We start from the raw sequence: 20,979 nt of genomic DNA, 5'->3' as shown, positions 1-20,979 counted from the left end.
AGCAAGGAAATTTCAAAATTCTCCATATTTAACAGAGGAGTTTGGTGTTTGTTGATTCCAATGATTCAGTACATCAAAAATAACTGCTTTGCTCGTCACTAGTTTGTGTGTATCACGTATAAAACGATGCCACGACAGTTTCGTGCAGCCGTGCTCTGATGACCCCACCCATGTTGGGGGGGGGGGGGGGGGGGGGGACTTTGGAGTAATGGAAACGACATGCCTGATAACCAAACCGTGCGGAGTCGAGTTGTGCCGAGCCCGGTAGAACCGTAAAGTGGAAAAGCGCCGTAATATGCACAACAAGGGTCAGAAAGTACTCAACTCATAAACTAATCTGTATCCTTATGAGACAGCGATCAGGCCCAGACAGGCAGAGAGTGGATGAAGGCAGCTGCCGAGTCATCTCAAACAGATGGCGTGAGAGGAGTGTGATCCAGGTGAGAAAATAGACGCATATGTCCCATGGTGGTGACGGTAGCTGCCCAGACACAGTCGACGTAGCACTGTACCAAAGCATCTGGTGTTTGCTGCTAGCACCGCTAATGATGATCAATGTCTGGCATGGTGGCGTCGCAGCACATAAAGAGAAAACAACCACTCATTCATATTGTTTTTTCTGGTGCCGTTTTGCTGATTGAGCGCGACACTTGTCCTGTCCAACACAGACCATCTCCATACTGTTTCTCTGCAATGTTCTTAAATTGGCTTAGCATATTTCATGAAGTTGGGTTGTTCACTGGAACAGCAGCTATTTAAAAACTAACTCAAATTCATTTTAAAATTGCATAATGGATCAATTTAATAAACCAATAAAACATTTTGAATTTGGTCAATACCAATACCAATACCCAAGAGGAACTTGGGGTGCTTTGGTTTAAAATTAACACACTAAGCTGATTCCTTGTTAGACTAGTTTACATAATGTGATTTGATTATATTTCTGCATTATTTTAAAATGTTAATGTCAACTAGTTATTTAAAAAAAAAAAAGAAAAATACTATACTATACTAAACTGGTTATTTCACCGTCATCTTTCTTTTTTCTTAAAATATTCATTGCATGTGCAAAGTAATACATGTGCAGATGACAGTGTTTATCGTCATTCCCCCCCCCCCCCCGACTCCCCTGTGGCAAGTAATGCTCTTTATTGACTAAATCTCTGTATTTTTAATCATCTATCGAGATGGCATGATTCAGCACAGGGGTTAGATTTCTCACTTAAAATGCCTTGACCAGAATGCCCTGCTAATGCATGCTGCCATGGCGGACTAAAGCGCATGTGGAGAATGAGAAATAGGCTGGTGAGTGGGCCACAGGGAACACCCTTCCATCATGTGTCTAAACAGGCCTGCAGGGCTTGGATCACAAAAACCACTCTCACCCTGCTTCCCCTTTGTGACGCACCAATGGTTTTGTGCTGGATTAAACATTTTTTGTGTAATAGTTTTTAAGCAAATTCTCAGTGGGTACTCCATTCGCACATGGCTCATTCAGAGTGTTGAGGACCTGTCACTGTTGCTGCCAGGCGTCATTGTGCACTCAATAATAGCCCATTAAATCTATTCTTCCTGCTTTTCTTATCTCTATAAGACCATACCTTAGCCAAGGTAATGGACCGGTGAGTGGGGGCTGATTAGTTGATTTACCTTATTTGAATATTTTTATATAAATCTGTCAAGTAGAAGTAAAAAGCAGTTCACAAAGCAGCCGTGTGACTGACTTTTATCAAAGCCCCGAAGCATTTGATTGACACCATGCTTTGTTTCTCCTGAACTGCAGTACGCACCCACTCGTGGTCAGAACTATAAATCTCAACGATCTAAGAGGCAAACAGAACTAGACAAAAGTTCTGCTGTTCATGTACTTACACCCTAAATAATTACAGAATTTCATCTACAGAATTTAAAAAGACCCTGGTTCTCCCGCACACAAAGGAACACTTTAAAATTGACCATAGGTGTGAATGTGAGTGTGAATGGTTGTTGTCTCTGTATGTTGACCCTGCGATGGACTGGTGACCTGTCCAAGGTGTGCCCTGCCTTTCAGCTGGAATTGGCTCCAGAGACCCTCATGTGGAGGATAAAGCGGTAGACAATAAACTAATGAATCTACATAATTTAATGACGCACATAGCCATGATAAACCTCACTATCTATAACACCCCCTGCCTCCCCCTCAGTGAAGGCCTCAGCGCTCATTTCGAAAATTCATCTCCATTCCCTCTAAAGGCAGTAGAGTATTGGGTCAGGCCAGTCCTGACAGTTGTTTTGAAAGCATCTGGCGTGATGAGAGGAAGCCCCCACAGCTTAGTCATTAGTTCATTGCCTTGAATCTGATTTAACAGGATGGCTAATCTCATCCAAGTCACTGGCTCATCAACTGGAGACAACTCCAATGAGGAGAGTATCCGGTCGCAGTCTTATTTTTAGTGACTAGTGGAAACTGACAATAGAGACACAAGGGAGGCCCATGCTGGCATTCAACTCTGTGTGCGTGTGTGTGTGTGTGTGAGATGGAAATCGGCAAACTATGTTGTTGTCATTATGCATGACAGTGCAATGATATCACTGCCAAAACCAATTGTTTGTGAACAATTATATTGCTGTTAGAGCTGTGTGATATAATGGTATATTTTCTTCACTTGACGGTGCGGTTTGAATCCCCATACACAGCACAGATGCAGGCAGGTCATCAGAGCAAATGTGACACTGCTATGGGACGTTCCAAAGAGGAGAAGGGACAAAATAGGAGCATGTCATTAAAAAAAGAGGCTACTTCTGTTGCAAAATTCCAGAGTCTGCAGTTCTTCTGGACAAGGCCGAACCGTCTAAACTTGAACTCAATCGAAAAGCTCTGGAGCGCGATCAAGAGGAAAGCGGATAGGCTCAAGTCGTCAAACAAAATCAAGCTGCCTGAATTTTTGCAGCAGGATTAAAAGTCACTTGAGAGCAATGTTAAAGACTGGTGAGAGAGTATGCCAAGAAACATTAAAGCTGAGAAAGAAAATCAGGGTTATTCCTCTTCCTAAGATCAAACAGTACCTTGTTTCCTCTGTTTTCTGTTGTTGTATTTGTTATATTTTTAATTTGGAGGAAATGTCCATAGTGTATAAAAGGAACAAAACATTCTAATCACATACCTATAATTAGTCAAATCAGAGTGGTCATTTTGCTGTGGTCTCTTTTTTATTTCACAGCTGTAACAGTCCACAGCATTTAATGTCGAACATACAGTACAAAACTACATGTAACTAAGATTTGAGATACTTAAGATCAGACCCTGGTCTTATATTAATCCTATCAAAGTATAAAACAGGAAACAAACTGCCATATGGTCGATTTTCAGCACTATAATTGAAAAATGTAAGATTATCACACTGTCACTGAGCTGCAGTTCATAAAAAAGTGTGTGTGCAGCTTCTACTTAGACCCACAAACTCCTCCGCTGTTTTTCTGAGGAGCCCCTTTGGAGCAGTTTAGGGGTCAAACATCGAGCTCAAGGACACTTTAACAATTTGTGGTTATGTGCCATCATGTCAGGGCTACGAGCACAGTGTGCTTGTCAAGGGACATGCAATTAAAGTCCATAAAGCCGGCAGAAGCATGCGCATGCACACACACACACACACACACACACACACGCACAGGAAAACCACAAATCAATGCCATACATCGTGTATTTCATATTCTAACTTCATAAGTTGGCAGACCTTTCCAATTAAAAAACTTCAACTATTAAGGCAGCATCAGTAGATTCAACACATTTTGTCCATGCCCCAGCAGGATGATGAAACATATTTATGGTTTATTGGACCAGCCCGTTGCTAAGAAAGTGCAGGTCACACTGGTGCCATTCTTTTTGTGCACATGAGGATGAGAAGCATTGAATGAAAGGAGTCACTCGGCCTCTCGCTCCTTGTCTATACCACTTTATCCTCCACACGAGGGTCACTGGTGCCAATCCCAGCCGACATAGGGCAAAAGACGGGGTTCACCCTGGACATGTCTCCGGTCTGTCACAGGGCGAACACACAATGACGAACAACCATTCACACCTATGGTCATATAAGACAGTCCAGTTAACCTCTGCACACAGGAAAGGCGCTCGGTCACACTGGGAAATGATGACCTTCTTGCTGTGAGGCAACAGTGCGAGCCACTACTCTGCTTTATGGCCCAGCTTAGTCAGCTTTTGGGCAAAAAAAACAACCAGTAGAGAAATGATCCACTAATGCACTAATATGATTTTATTTATGTCTTAGAACAGCTTCACACCAGCCTAGGGCTCCTTGCCTGTAATATGTTTGAGCTCTGTTTCAACTCTGTTTTTGTTATGAATGGCTTCCTCATCTCACATTTTGTTGAAAGCCTCTGTCTTGTCATGAATTCCTGAAAAGGCTTTTTTTTTTTTTTTTTATTACACAAAACAAGATTCTTATTTTCATATTTGTTCCCAAAAGTATCACTCCATGAGATTAGAACCACCATGCCGTGGAGCTCACTGAGCTGCGTTCAACATCCATCTCCCGGCAGAAGTGTCCTTTGTGTGACTTCTTACTGAGGAGGAAATGAAATTCAAACGAACCGCATGCATTTGTGTCGGACTATTTAGAGATTGCAGATACTTCGGAAATGTGGAAAAAGAATTACATTTTCGTTGTCCTTTTTGGAGGACATTGAAACATGTTAAAGAAAAAAACAATGGCAGTGAACGGCATTCAATGAAGAACAAGGGCTAAAGATTACAGAGTGTTTTTGATCGCATTGATCCTGCTTCACTTGTTGGTCGTGTAGCCTTTCCAATTTCTCTCCAAAGCTTAATATGCAGGTATGCAGATCAATGTAAGGTCACTGTGAAGAGTTTCCACATTATTCAAATGGCAGTGAGACACAGACACGTGTAGCCGTCGATGGGAAAAGTCAAAAAGTAAGTCAGGTGGCGAGATCTAGGCGACAACTTATTCTGCAGTGACAGGTGACATTTCTGTGAGGTTGCGTCAGGAGTGCTGTAGCGCTGAGGCAACGTTGGCCTTTCACTCCGTCTGCCTAACTAGCATTCACCAGCCGCACACACACGGAAAATCGTTTCTTGCCGTCTTTAAATGTCCTTCCCTCTTTTATGACTTGACTATGTTTTTGTTTTCCACCCAATTGTTTCCATCCTTTATTTCTTAAAAACTTCTATACTGGGATGTTGAAATGGTTGCAACCACACAACAGCCAGTGCCTATAAATCACCAGGCCCTATTACTTTTTATTTATCCCTCTTCTATTCCTCCCTCCATCACTGTCGGCTCCCTTTTATTTATTCCCCAATTGCAGGCTGAACATGTGACAGCTCACTGTCAAGCATGTCCACTCAATTCAAATGTATCCCTGCCTTCATTTGTGGGCTCAGAAAACAGCAGCGGGCATGCATGGAGGCACGGGGGGGGGGGGGAGGGGGATTGTCCCCTCAGTTATCCCTCTGAACATTTCCTCTCATTGAAATGGCATCACAGAGACCCTGCATGATTAATGTCACCTCTCACACACATACTGTGTTCTACCCAGAGTGCAACCTGGGACTTTTGTAAAATGCCCAAAGGCAGGTCTGGGGATACTGTGGTTCGACTGGCAATCAGCTTCCTATTCAGCATTTGCAATTGCCCCTGTAATGATTATGCATTCCCGTGAACACGCCCACCAACTAACCAAGTGGTGCTACATTTTGACAACATAGCACAAACAGGCTAATTAATAGCCATCAATAGTGCAGTTAGAATGTATTGTTGAGGCTCCGATCCAAGGTCAGTGTGAAAGTAGGGGAAAAAACAAACAAAAGTGCTGTTAATGCTCATTCTGACACTGAGTAATATGTATGTTTTCTACAACAGTCTCATTTAAAACACTGCTGAAAGACCTCATTACTTAAATTATTCTTGATTTAAAAGACTGCTCCAGAGTAAGATAAAACACATTGGCGCATACAGGCACCAAAATGAAATGTACTTGCATGCCTTTGATAAAGAAAATGTAATAAATCAGACATCAGAAAACATTAAGTAAACAATCTGACTAGACAGGAAATGTTGCTTCAATCCCTGACACCAATAACAGCATGTAGTGGACTAATGCAGGGTTGCTGCTATAATCACATCTGTATTATGACCATGCACGCTGACTCTGCCAAAGTACTCTTCACTGAGACACTAAACCCTGAACTAAAGCCTCAACCCTGCACTGACATTGCGTCAGAGAAATACAAGCATGCTGGGGGCTTTAGTTATTTTTGGTGGGGAGAATGTGTAGAATGACAAACAGTACTTTATTATGAAACCTCCAAGAAGCAGTCATCCTGGTGGATTACTTTGATTGAAATTATCCAGCGTTTCCTCTTTTTCGCTTTCGCGACTGGTCAGCTGACTAACAAAACTCTTGCTCATGTTAACAAAAAATTCTGTCCGCTCCCCTCAGCTCTGAAAACGTGATCTCACATAACCTCACAACCAATCTCCGTCTTGTCCGGTATCACTCACGGGTCCCTCGCGTTGACTGCGCACAAAGACATGGATGTGTCACTTTGCACCGTTTACTCCTGAGACTAAACAACAACATCTATTCAGTGGGAGCAACAAGGACCTTTGCTAATTATTGGCGCAATTACAATCATGCTTGTATTGCAGAAAAGCCTCAGCGGGCTCCATGGTCCCACTGTTAGCTGGATGGGCACACAGTGAGAAAATGGCAATCAACATCCAAGCTTCATCAACTTGGGGTTCAGCAAGAGAGGCCGTCACTCCGTCTCAAGGGTGGATGTAATCAGAAGCAGCATCTATCCATGTTTCCGTTTTTTTTAGGCAGAACCGTGAACCTGAAAGCTAAAATGGAGTTGGGTTACATTTATGGACTCTGGTGTGGGGGAGTGAGTGACACAGACTTCAGGTTCCTGTTGGAAAAGGGTCTCTAATAGTGAGATAAATGCATTGCAAACATGTTGTAGCTCTGATAGAAATTTGGTGAAGGGAAATTCTAGGGAAAATATTAATGGGGTTTTTTTGCAGGGGAACAAACTATTCAAAAAAATGGGGTCCGTTAATGCAGCTGGAACAGAGCAGGATCAGCTACAAGATGCATTCAAGAAAACCCCGTAACTCATATAACTTTTGCAAAAACACATGCACTCTCCACCATGCACACAAGCTGCTGCCACCTTATGGTAATAGAGCCATTACTAATTAGGCAGTCATCAGCTCATTGTAAAAGGTATAAAATGAGGTATTACACTTATAAATGCCACTGCCTACTATTATTGATAAAACATTGTTCAGGTTTGTATATTTTTAAATAGTCATGAATACTTTAACATGCAGATCATCCACTGTGGAGACCCCTAGAGAGACTGAAAGACAAAAAAAAAAAAAAACATAACTTTTTGCTGCTATCCCCAGACAAAGAACCTCACTCATTTTTGTCTTTCAGACTGAATCTGAAGCCTTAGCCAGGGAAACAGTAAGGATATTAGACCACATACACATCAGACATGAGCGAGTGCACAACATTAAGCTACTAAACACACACAGTAATCACACTCAGGTGTACTTTCATACCTCTTCCCACTGATGGATGTAGCGAATGAGTCTCGAGAGCCGGAGCAGTCGCAGCAGGCTGAGGATTTTAGTGAAGCGGACAATCCGCAAGGCGCGCGCCGTCTTGTAGAAATCTGAGTCGATGCGGGTCTCCACAATGAGGAAGATGTAGTCCACGGGGATGGAGGAGATGAAGTCCACGACAAACCAGCTGCGCAAGTACTTAATCTTGATCTGCTGGGGATCCAGAATGATCTCTGTATTGTCCTCCTTGACGATACCTGTCCTGAAGTTAAGGACTAGGTCCATGAGGAAGAAAGTGTCAGACACCACGTTGAACACGATCCAGGGGGGCGTGTTCTCATCCTTGAAGAACGTTATGCCCACAGGGATGATGATGAGGTTGCCCACCATCAGCAGCAGCATGGTCAAGTCCCAATAAAACCTTGATGGTGAGAGAAATGGAGAAAAACAGATTGTATTTTATTCATTTGGTATGATGCATGATATACACAGGTATGTTTGTTGTATTTTTTCCCAGACAAACATGGTTCCTTTTTGAGACCTTTAAGAACTGCTCAATTCACTCAATTATTAGTCACCAAAAAAACTTAAATCAGTGGAAACTATTATATATACACATTTATTTTTGCAGCACCGTGAGAACAGAGTATTCTATAGTGACTGATTTATCAAACAGCTTCTGTTCATTTGTGACGGGCATATGTTAGTAACTGCTGTAAAATCAAAAATCAATCACAATTATTTTTACTTTTGTGTCACAATAAATAGAGTGAATTTTGTAGGAGAGTAACATGTAATGTATCAAGCTATGGCCGAATGCCCACAAGTTAATATATTTTAAAATGATATTGTGATGCTTATTTTTTTGTTGTCTACATTGAAGAGTGGATGTATGCTTTGAGCAGCTGTCCTTGAGACAGAGGGGTACCATTTTTGGTATTCTGTGTCTATCGCTAGGTGGCTTCTAGACTGAAGATAGAATACCGAAAATGGGCAAATGTGAAGTATAGGATGATGATGTCAGATAACCTCTAAATGTTTGGACCTGCTCTTCTGCGGGGAGAATTGTTCGGAGATTCGACAGAAACACATTCTCCCGAGTCTGATGTCGGACTTGTAACCAAATAAAATCCAAATAAAAGAGGGGTTACTTTCTACACCATCAACTCATCACCAGGAAGCTGGACTAAAACGACACATAACCGATACATATGTACCCTTCCAAATATGCCAGCGGACTGTTTGGCATGCAAACATTTTGTGTTTGAATCGTAAATCACAACTAAAAGGTCAGCGAGGGTTAATTGGTAATCACAATCGTTACCGTGACCCCGTCCATCTTCCGAGCCTTAGAGTTTGGATATAAATTGCACTTTCTGCTGGCTTTGTAATTGGATCCAGATTGGGTCTTTTGTTTAAGAGCGATATATCCTGGGTACTCCACAGAATGCACCATGAGGGGGGCTTTGCATTGTCCACTGGCCTAATGTGCTTCCTATGATTTATCCATTTATATGGCTACCTGGGTCATAAAGATCTGTCTCTGAGAAAAACCAATTTTAAGAGTGGGGCCATAGGAAATAAAGAAGAAATTATGCTACATACATAAAACGCATGGGTGAAGTGGTTTTACTAGAAGCTAGTGGGACTAGAGCAGGTAAGTAATAACCTCAGTTTTACTTTCTTGTTGTACATGATGTTTATTGATCTCATGGCTGATTCACTGTGTGTCGAAGTAAATAACTCCTGGGTTTGCAATGGACTGCTGCTCTGCAGTATCACATCCAGACTGTGTAAAAATTCAGTCATTTTCTTTAAGACATACTATGTGTAAACTCACAGGGTTAGAAATATCTCGGCGTAACCAAGGTGTCCTCTATATGTATGTCCATGCGATACTTTCTTGTGCATCATGAGGAATCTTGTGGTTCTTTTAATTTATTGTGTTTCCTTAGTAATGTAATGTAACATTGCAGACAGAGCGAGAAAGAGAGTACACTGTATATAAATAACTGACACTAGAACTGAAAGTACTTAACTAAGTATCCCAACGTATCTTAAGTATTGCTGCAAAAACACTAAGGTTCAAAAGAAACAATCCTTTTACTAGACTAAATAAAGCCCTAATGGCTTTACATGTTAATGCCTCATGGCTTAAAAACTCTATTGACGAGTTGTTACGAAGTAAAAAAATCCAGATACTTTGTTTGTAATGGGCTTGGATTACAGTTTTCAAAAGGATCTCATACTATCAATAAATAAATACACAATCTCAGGTTTATGTCTATTTCAAAAACACACACATACATGCGCACATACACACACACACACACACACACACACACAGGGGAAACGGTGACAGTAATTGGAATTCTTCAAAGTAAAATGGTGTCTTCTGTTCCAGCTTGTTGTCAAGTGGAGTTATATTTAGACAGACCTTGCCACCACTGTGTTTGCTCATGTTAAAACTGAAAGCCCGAGAGAACAGGAAAAAACTTCAAAAAGGAAAAAAATGCAAACATAGGTAAAGACATTTGTTTTTCTTATTGCCAGGTTCCCTAATCTTACAAATGCTGGATAGACTGTGTATTTGTGCGAGTACCAGCTTTAGTAGGAGTGCTCTAAGCACTTGACAAGGTCTACGTACAATCAACTACATTTCTCTGGTTCTTTCAGCCCCTGTAAAAAATGCAAATACATGCAGTCCATTTTTGCATTTGTTCAGCTTTTTCTTACAACAAAGTGTACTTTTTATGATATAATAAAGGTGTTTTCCCTTCAACCAAAATGTTTTTATTTAGTTCAGTTTATCCATCAACACATTTTTGACCCCATGGATTAAATGCTCATAATTTCTCCCTGTAGTTGCCTGCTAATGAAGGTCAGTCCACCTAAACATAGCAAAAATCCATAGAAGAACATTGTTCTATAAATACAGGCAGGCAATAAATAATTCCATTTCTCTCTGTGTCCCTCTGTGTGGCGATGTACCACCCGTCTTAAAAGCAAAACAGTTAACCTAGCAGCTCAGTGGCAAAAAAGGAATAAGCATCTCTTTCTTTCACCGACTTCTCATTATCATAACTCCTTGACTATTTGTGATATGTAGAAAATTAAAAAAAAACATGGAGTGGCGATCTGTCCAGGGTGTACCCCGCCTTTCGCCCTATGTCAGCTGAGATTGGCACAGCACCCCCCCATGACCCTCAGGTGGAGGATAAAGCGGTAGAAGATGGATTGATGGATACCGGAAAGCAGAGAAATAGAGCTTTGCGCCCATACACTTGTCATTACGGTAGCCCTCAAGACTCAAGACACAGAAAAAAAATTAAATGCCAGCTTCTCAGTACCAGATATCGAAAGTGAAAGTTATCTTGGAAAAAGAGGTAGAAGCGCTCACTCCGAATAAATCCAGGCGGCCTGATTATCTTGATTGTTATAAGAGGGTTAATGCAATTATGAGACCATATCACATGTGTATAAAAGGGAAGAAAAGCCAGACTGCAGGACATAAGATAACCAGAGAAATACTGGAAACATTGAGAAAGAGAAGCAGCAGAACAGCTCACACCTAAAATGTTAAGGTGCTGAGAGTTCACAGTACTGATGAAAGGAGACATTTTGTGGTCTGAAGGGATGGAGACATAGCTCACTGTGCTCTGCAGTGGGGTGACCGGGGGAAAACAGGAACGTGTTGTCACCATCAGAGTGCATCTGACTACATGATAAGCCTCTCTCGTTTTCCTCACCCTGCCAGCAAAGCTACCTGAAGGGAGACAGTGAGAGCTCATGCATACAGCCAGCCACGGACACATGCTTATCTATCCAGAGTAGCCTATACTGTGTAAAACAAATGTACAAGAGAAGTATGGGATTGAGGAGAGGAGTATTCACTAATATGTTAGCACACTTGTTAACCTTTCTCCTGCAGAGATGGGTCTGTGGGCTGCCATGCCAGGAGAGAGAGGGCATAGCATGCAAGCAGATTATCGGTCATGTCAGGTAAATGTGGCAGACGGCGTTTAACAGTGTCTCCTTTTATTCTGCACCACAGTGACTGAATGGGAACAGCAGAGGAACAGTGTATGACCCCTTCGCACTCACACGCACACACGAACGCAACGGCCAACATTGTGTGCACTGTGCATGTGTGTCGCTGTGATTTGGACAGTGGTTGATTTTTGAAAAAATGGGCTGCGAGCTGAGGGGGAGGAGAGTGGGGAGCAGTGGAGGGGGGTGTGGTCTGGTAGTGAAATGTGACACAGAATTGCAGCTGTGTGAGGTGCTCAGTGAGACAAGCCTCTCCATCGCTTACACTGTGCTACAAGCAGCGGCGAGACAGAGAGAAAGGCAACAAAGCAACAGCTCCGGCATTTATATAAGAGGAGTTGTGTGGAGTTTGCGTGTTCTCACCGTGTGCTTGTCAAATGCAGATTACATTAATTGGTAAAGTGGTAATATTGAATGAGTCATTTTTTGTGGAAAATAAAAAATCTAAGGATAATCCTCTTGCATTTATGGGGAACTGTTTTGCTTTGAAACACCAGTGAATAGTTGTTATAGCATGTTAAGTCCAGTGCTATTTTTTAATGAATAAATGAAGCAGACTGAATAAAAATTATGCATGAAAAGCTTGAGAGAAATAAAAAACCCTACTTAAGTTTACATAATCTACACTTACCCACAGGGAAAGGCAACCTGTGATAAAAGCCTGTCATACTTAACTGGAGAACAACATCTGCAAAGACATTTTTTTATTTAAAAAAAAGTGCCTGTGTATTGTCCATAAAAGAGGAACCACTTTATTATTTAACAATCAAGTTGGCAAACAGCAAGAAACAAGAGACTAAGAGACAACAAAAAAAAAGGGGGTTAAAAGGGTTTAACCTATTTTTTCTGTCACCTGCTCCAGTGAACTGTCATAATGGTGCAGTCTTTGCTAAGCACAGCCAGCAGGCATGCTGCAAGCACATCACTGACACTGGGACTGTGTAGTCACAGGTTGCTATATTTAGGTAAGGCACACTGTTTTATCAAAACTAGGCTTAGAAAATTTCCTCACAGGTGAACACAAATCTCCCCAACCGCAGGCTAAAACCCCCCCAGAAGGATTTACTGAATAATTGCAGAGGCAAGAGGTTTGAAGTGGTTCCACTAGTCAGACATCAGGTATACATGGCCACAGCATATGATTATTTTATTTGCCTTTGTCTGGGACTATTACTCAACAGCCACAACAGAAAGACGATGGCAAGCCAATGTCACACTCAGACAGCAGAACAGATAGAGGATAGACGGAGGTCTGATCACTGGCAAATGTAAAATGTTCTCCGGTGTCCTCCCTCAGTTCACAGACATGCAGATTTGGGGATTAGGCAAATTGGACACTATAAATTGAGAGAGAATGGTTGTTTCTCTATTGTGGCAGAGTTCCCCCCCCCCCACGACCTTCATGTGGAGGATAGAAGGGCATGAGAGGCAGTGCAGGACAACTCATACAGTGGTTTATACAGATAAATAAATAAAAATGATCAGGTTCTCTATAGTATTTAAATCCGGGGGGGGGGGGCAAAACAAGATGATAAAAGGACTCGAAACCTTACCCAGTCAATTATAAAACTGTTTTGTTTGGAGCAGTAACTAGTGTGCAGACACTCCAACCAGATCAATTTATGAAAATGAGTCCAGTCTAAACTTGCACTGGTGTTTGAAGTGCTCAGGTGTGTGCACTTAAGAATGCCGAGTGAATCATGAAATTACCAGAGCAAACTGGCCACATTTAATCAAAGCCCCCTGAGAAGAATGCTCTGTGCTTCCACTGGGATATTTTTGTTTTTGGCCAGTTGTTGAAGAGGCTCTGCCTGGTGCAATGAGCAGCTTCTCACCAACTCTTTCACAGCTTTACAGAGCACTTGCTGACTTGTTGTGAGGAACTGTAGAACTGTACATATGAAGTCTGCAGTCTGCTGGGTATTAGACAGTGAGTGGTAGGTCCCTTTAAACAAAATTCTGCTGCAGTTCCATCAGCATTCATTTATCCTACTAGCATATGTCTGCACTCCAGCGCTTTGGACTGTCACCTTGCCACTAATTGCATCTATGTTTTATCACAATGCCTTGTTATCTCCGACAAGGTCCATGGGGTCATGTCAGAGGGGATCCCCTGTCAGCCAGCCACAGCGAGGCTCAGGAAACAGTGAACAGAACCCCCTAGCTCTACCACCACCAGCCCACTTCTCTGTTGAAAAGGATACTGTAGGACTTTCTCTTTGCTGACTCTAATGCCAGGTGCCGGTCGTGCTGTACACCATCACCTCATGCCCTCGTTCTGGGCTGTGCCAGTGCAGGGCCATTATCTTTACCACTTTAGGAGCTGCAATCAGCAAATGGAGCAGCCACTATGAAAGCCTTTTCCATCCCTGTCCAAAATGGTGATCCGAGGTCAAAAGGGTGAGAGGAGGAGTAGGAGTAAAAAAGGAGGAAACTGTGATAAGAAAAGGAGGTTAAAAGGGCAAAGAAAAACAACAGAATGGACGATAGATCCATGCTGTGGTTTTAAAAACAAAGCTTTCTTTTTTATGACCAATTTGTGCAGAAATCTAGATAATTGCAAAGGGTTCACATCATTTTTCTTGCAACTGTAAATCAGGAGTGCACACGCACTCACACAGATCAGAGGAGAGGGAACAATCAGTCTCTCACCACTGTATGTCTCATAATCCAGCCATTTGTCTGAGTCTTCTAGACTCACAGCGTGTGGCAGGGCCATGACTAACACATTGATCCAGGCGAAGTGTTTCCTGCGATTTTTGCCTGCTGCACACAGAGTTCTTTATTCAATGCACTGGACTATGGCCCTCTTTGAGGGGACCCCCCTCTGCTTCCAAAGTGCTTTAGCTGTCTATACATTCTTACACATAAAGCAGGGAGAGGTCCTCTATGGAAATGCCATTGTCCTATAATGTTGAGCTGCTTGTTGAGCTGCTTGTTGAGCTTCGGTACAGTACGGTATGTATTTTTTTTTTTGTTTTTTCCATTAGGAATAGTACCAAAATATCCAGCCCCAACTGTTTGGTTCTTTTATACCCTACCATTGGGCCACCAGAGTAAAATGGTACGGTATGGTTAGCTAGTCAGCTGATTGTTGTGTCACGTTCAATGTTGTTGCACTGGTATGACGTCACACTATGCAGCCATGGGGCAAAGCCCACACCCTGCCCAACTACAGGTACTGTTCTTAGTCAAAACGCAAGCCTGACCCAGGACTTTACCATTCCAAACCGCACTGTACCAAACTGAACCATGAGGCACCCTACCTTCTCACATGCTAAATTACTTATCATTTCTGGCACATTTTGCTAATTGGCTAATGGCAACTCACTATTAAGCTGACTTTGTAATGGCGTGTGTCAAATTGCTTTTTAATATGTCGTTTCTTATATTTTGTCAACCCCCTGGGGCAACATACAGTGCCAGTGCCAGTTTCACATCTTGGTCATTTTCTATCTTGGCTGATAGGAAAAAAGCAATCCAATTTCAGAGACACAAGGGGTGTGGAAATCCACCTGGGACACAGTCAGGGCTGAAAAGGTCAACCTGTATGTACTAGATGCGAGGGGGAGAGAGCAGACGAAGGGCTTTTGCATGCATGCAGAGGTCAGCACACAGGAGAGGTGTGATTTGGTTACTAACACAAACACGTATTATATTTTAAGAAGGTAAACATTAAATTCTATTTTAGCAGTCACTTAGATTACCATGTTGCTCCAGCTAAAAGGACCAATCAGGGACAAAATAGTTAGTTAATACGTATTAAATTATTTCCAGTTTTTGATGATGAGATGCCATGTGATCATGTGACTGTTTGTGCTTTGGACTCATTTGATTTTTGATAAGATGAGCAAATGTCAGCCATCTGGCTCTTAAGTAGACAATGACAAACAGAGAGAAGTACTTGCCAACATTATTTCATCTCCACTGACAATAAGTGCTTGTTCATCACAAAGACGTTGATGTTGTCAAGTCTTGACCTTACTCTGTAGAGTGCCGAAGATAATGTATGTTTTGATATGGTGCTGTACAAACAAAACTGAAGCCGACTGAATATTTCATCCACGTCTGTGAGTAAACAGTGAGTCGCGATGTTGACTGAAAGACATCAGAGAGAAGCATCAGAATACAGGGGGCTACTTTAATCCAAGCAATCTTAATTATTCATTCCAACCATGATGACAATTCCCAGAAAATACAGCATGTTGTTGATTGCTGGCAACGGCGGGATTCCTTGGTTCCAGATTCTTCCATATTTATATTGAATTAATTCTTCAGTGATTAAACCAGTGGCAATATTCCTCACTCTGGTTACAAATTGGGTTAAGCCTGAATCAATGCAATGCCCGTAATTAAAGAAGGTCTCCTTGCAAGCTGAGGTACAGAATATAATCGGGGTTGTTTTGTGTGGATATGTCAAATGTTAAACTAAAACTAAATGTTTATAAAAATGTAAAAGTCACTCGTGTGTTTGGCTGTAAAATAATTGCCATTGTGTCACAGGAAAAATGAAAAAAAAAAAACACGCAATAGGTATCAGTATCCCATTCAGTCGCTACCTCTGCAATTATCACGTCTTGCTCAATTCATGATTAGTGTCACATGGTTCATCTAACCTGCCGTTTCCTCCACCACTCCACTTCTCTTTGCATAAGCCATATATACAGTACAGTATGTATGTGCTATAAAGGACCCGTGCAACTATAACAACATCGCATTTCCAATTCGGCCCCTGGTGTTTGTGCTCGGGCCCTAATGATAAATAAACTCCTCTATTAACCCCGCTGAAATCCTGAGTTCAGGCTGAAATGTGTTGAAAGAGGATCTGGCACAGTGTTGTGTATTCACCTGGAGAGATTATAGTTGGATGTTGCAGTGCACAGGATAGTAAAGCGGGAAGGTCATCTAACATAACATCAGTCAGGTGACTAAAATGCATCAAGCATATCAGCTGGGTGACACGCAATTCTGTAAAATGGTCGTAGCAGGAATTTCCATTCTGCAAATGTATATGATCAATCAATCAGTATAATCTCACCCCGAGATTATTTTGCCAAGGTTAAACCTGACTCTCTGACGCCAAATACGTAAAGCTGGATTAAATTACATTTTAGCAGGGTGAAATTATAAATATGTTTAACAAACAAAATAAAGACAACAAGAAAAAAAAAAGTATTATTTTATAGTCATCGTCACATGTGCTGATTTCACACTCTTCACAAGTGTGCCTGAGGTCGCACGGTACTACTCAGTCTTTCTGCCAGGATGGCAGGAAACCTTCCACCCACAGGCTACGCACATCCTCCCTGGGCTCCCTCCATTAAATCAATTGTACTGTAATAATCTCTTAGCTCCTAATATTCGTGGTTGAGCAGAGCAGCCCTTTTTGATTCACCTACTTTCAGGCCCAGCTACAACCATCTGTAATCCCATTGTTTTACCCTGACCAAATTAAAGAAGAAATCAGTTAATGGTCACTGAACATCCACCCCACAATACGTTGTTCCCACAACTCCTGGTGGATATATGCACTGCATCCCTGTCCTTTTATACAGCCTGGATTAAGAGCATCTTTCATTCAAAACATGATGTTTTACTCGGTCTCTGCAACAAATAAACTGATTTTATATACAGTATGTTTAAACTGACCTCCACGTGCTCTGGTTTAACGTTCATCTGCTCCATCTCAAGAAGCTCCTTGACCTTTATGCAACTCTTCACTCAGACCCCTGCCACCACAGCAGGGCTGGGAATCACCCTTGCTGCAGCGGTGTATGTTTCTCCATCTCATATTTCAATGATTGCATCGCCACCACAAGCTGGAGGCCCCACAGGACCCAAACAGATCGATAGCAATGCGTAGTCGCAAATCAACCGTAATCAACCTGACCGAACTGGACAATGTTATTTGATCTGATTCCATACACTAACCAACATGATACACACTGTTCCACACACACACACACACACACACTCTCTCACTCCCACACAGTAATTGTGCAATAACATTGCAGGATAAAAGGACTGGAAACCTAAAGGTGCACATTTATTTAAAATATCTCTATAACTATAGAAATAATTTCTTCTGCATTCCCCACAAAATTACATACCAGTCCTTTTATTCTATTTTAGACTTAAGTCTGACATTTACACATGTTCAGAAGTCAACTTTGCCATGCTAATACTACATGATCCAGTCAAAAAAACAAAACAAAGCTGTCTCTCTGTATTGGATTAAGTAGGGCTTTTTACACACACACTCAGTCAACACAATGCCTAAAAGTAATTCCCTTTGACATCAGTCTAATTTAAATGTGAATACCTGTGATTACATTTGTTCTACTTTTCTGTACAAAATTTGAAAAATAAAAAAATGGAGGCTAAATCACAAGATATATTTAGAGCCGCTGTCTAGGTGAGTGTCTTTTGGAAGACAGAACTGCGCAGGAGAAATAAAGGGCTGTTGAAAAAGTACACAATACAGGGTGGATGGAAGGATTTGCATGACTGTGGCAAAGGGATTTAACTGATTGACAGAAACCGCAGGACAGCCAACCCCCCTCTCCGATAGTGCCTGCAACACAGTTCTAAAGAGCGAAAGGGGTGGTAGTTAATAGAGCCTTCAGTGCAACAAAAAAAAAAAAAAAGTTGTAATGTGTGACAATCCCTCTTCCATATCTCCAAGGAAATGTGGAAGACATTTCACCAGATGTGTCCTCTGGGTTCTGAATCACCAGATAATTAAAAGGCACTTGACTATCAGAGAGAGGCATTCTCATATTGTGCCGCATCATTTGTCTGGAGTCTACACATTGCTGTTGCATTGAAGAAATCCACTCAACTGCCTCTGCACAAACATGATGAATAAATTCATCACCTGGTTTTCAACGTGCAACAATAGAGGATCTTTCTGAGGTATTTTTATCAAGCACCAAACTATCCGAGGCGAGTACCAGTATTCTATAACTCAGCGTATCCTTCTATGGCCTAGAACATGCAAAAAGGTCACAGCTTACATAGAACAAACACTTTCAAATAATAATAATAATAATCATAAAGTCACATTTTTAGAATAAAGCAGAGCTGATACCCAAAGAGGAGCAAACAGAGAGAGGGGGCAGTAATCTCAGCACCAATTATATGTATTGCTCAACAGTCCGGTCAAACCTCCACAGATATTTTATGGTCACCATCTGTTTGAGATCATCCCATATTTCAGTGATTTTGTAGGAACGTCTCCTCTTTCTGGGATGCGCATGTCACCCTCTGGTCAAGTGCCCACATCTGTTCCCTGGGAGATACTTGTTTTCCGAATTGAAGGAGGCCGTTCAGCTTTGGATCTGGGAATGAGGCTGTAGATTGGATTATGATGCCATTTTTAATCTGCCTTTTTTCCCTTGCAAGATATTGCTCCACCCCTGCTTCTTAGCGTTACACTTGACAAGAGGAGATTTTGCTGAATTCTGGCACAGTGATGACTATGTGATTCCCTGTGACACTCTAATTTGAGCTTATAGTGCGCCAAAGCTTTGATGCAGACATGGGAATAAAAGTTTTCGTCACAGAGACCCTTCGCCTCTGCAGGCCCATTAAAAAGGTCCAACTCGTCACCTTGTGGACTTTAATTACAGTCATCTTGTCTGGTGCCTGACCCTCATTTTGGAGAAGTTTAATTTTTCTGCTTCAGTTCATTAAAAATAAAATACAAGCTGCAATTTCTCTCTGCATGCTGTGTTAGCTGCCATGAAGTCTTCTTTATATCAATGCATGGGTTTCAAATATGAACTGTGACAAAATATCATTTACTTCAGGGATGTAAGTTATCATAACTTATATCTGACAGTAATGCCAGTAAAGATCACTGCAATTGTTCATATATTGTTTTGTCTTATTTGTTAGAACTGCACAATAATTGTATTCCATATCACGTGAGCAAGTGCAGTTTTAATTGTAGAGTTGAGTGATTGTATAATCATAGTGCCAAGTGCTTGAACCACAAACAACGTGAACTCAGATCACCAAAATGCTTAATTACTGTATAGTATTATTAAGTATCCGCCGTCAGACAAGTGGGTGGCTAACCTTAATTTTCACAATACTTGTCGTCGTGCGTTTCCATTATCTCTTACTTTTCAGGCAATGCATCTTGCCTTTTCACGGAGCACAGCATGATGCTCAAGGATACGTCAAAACTGACCGCTGGTGCCAAATCTCTGACCTTTCGGAATCAGTGTAGACCAAAAATCACCCTTTTTTGTGACAACTGGCACTGAATAAGAGAGCGGAGCGGGTCAAAGGAAACAGCCGACTGGGAAGAGCACGCCACAAATGGCAAACTGTCTAATACACGTCTCACTTTTTTCATGAAGACCTGTCATGTGTGGATTTTAAAAGCAGTACATGCCGACTCAGTGTTACAACACAATAATATGCAAGATATACCTTGTAGAGTATTTGTACTTGTCCGAGCAGACAAAATACTATGTAGTGACAGACAGAGACGTTCTTTACTGATAATAAACTAATCACAGATTACAGAGACGAACAGATTGTTGTGAGATGGGTTAGTTTTACACTAATGATGATCATTGTAATTGCTCTGGTTTTGCCAGAATCGAATGTCATTTTCCTTCGATGCACAAGAAATATAATAGAAACATCTTATGTCTTTCTTTCTGTCCATCTAACTCTCAAGGATAGAGACAATTCAGTAGAATAACCCAAAACACTTTTCATGACAAGACAGCTGAGGCAAGACTCCGTCTTTAGATTCTATTTTAAATACAAAGTAGAATACAAAATGGAACAATGTAAGCCACCATAGTGTATATGTGCCTTTCGTCAAGCATAAACAGGCAGATAAATGTGTCTGTTTTCTATTCTAGGAGGAATCTTTTTAGCCTTTGCTCCTGACATCCCGGTGTGTGAGCAACTCTCACACCAACTCACATGTCTCTCAGAGTCTGACATCTTATTCTGGAACGAGGGGGGGGGGGGGGGGGGGACGGGACCCAACACCATTTGGTGTCAAGTGATAGTTTCTATATTGCATGTCATCAAACCATCATAGCCAATCAAACACCAGACAGCCAAGACAACAGTCAATGTCACAGACAAGGAGAAATGTTACAATATATGTGTGACAGTGATGATTCTGCTCTAAATTCTTTCACAGCAACACTAACGTCCCAACACGATTAATATGACAGGTAGTAGATGCGTTGGTAAGCTAAATGCCATGGCTGACACATCTTTTAATGAAATAGTTTAGCCTGAATTATTAAACTAGAGGAAAATGTCTTCAATTAAAAAAAGGTTAAGGTTCATTACCTAC

General features: G+C 41.6%; 1 protein-coding gene across 2 annotated transcripts in view; it reads right to left on the bottom strand.

The window, feature by feature from the left end:
• hcn4 (hyperpolarization activated cyclic nucleotide-gated potassium channel 4) overlaps nucleotides 1-20,979 on the bottom strand; it is a 60,836-nt gene that overhangs the window by 35,017 nt on the left and 4,840 nt on the right. For both annotated transcript variants that reach the window (XM_058628643.1, XM_058628642.1), the window contains exon 2: nucleotides 7,593-8,016. In XM_058628643.1, the coding sequence (XP_058484626.1) occupies nucleotides 7,593-7,997 (405 nt within the window). In that variant the 5' untranslated portion in view covers nucleotides 7,998-8,016. The remainder of the gene's footprint in view (nucleotides 1-7,592; nucleotides 8,017-20,979) is intronic.

Source organism: Solea solea, chromosome 5 (assembly GCF_958295425.1).
Source record: "Solea solea chromosome 5, fSolSol10.1, whole genome shotgun sequence".
In the NCBI taxonomy this organism is placed as follows: domain Eukaryota; kingdom Metazoa; phylum Chordata; class Actinopteri; order Pleuronectiformes; family Soleidae; genus Solea; species Solea solea.
This window is presented reverse-complemented; position numbering and strand designations above follow the sequence as displayed.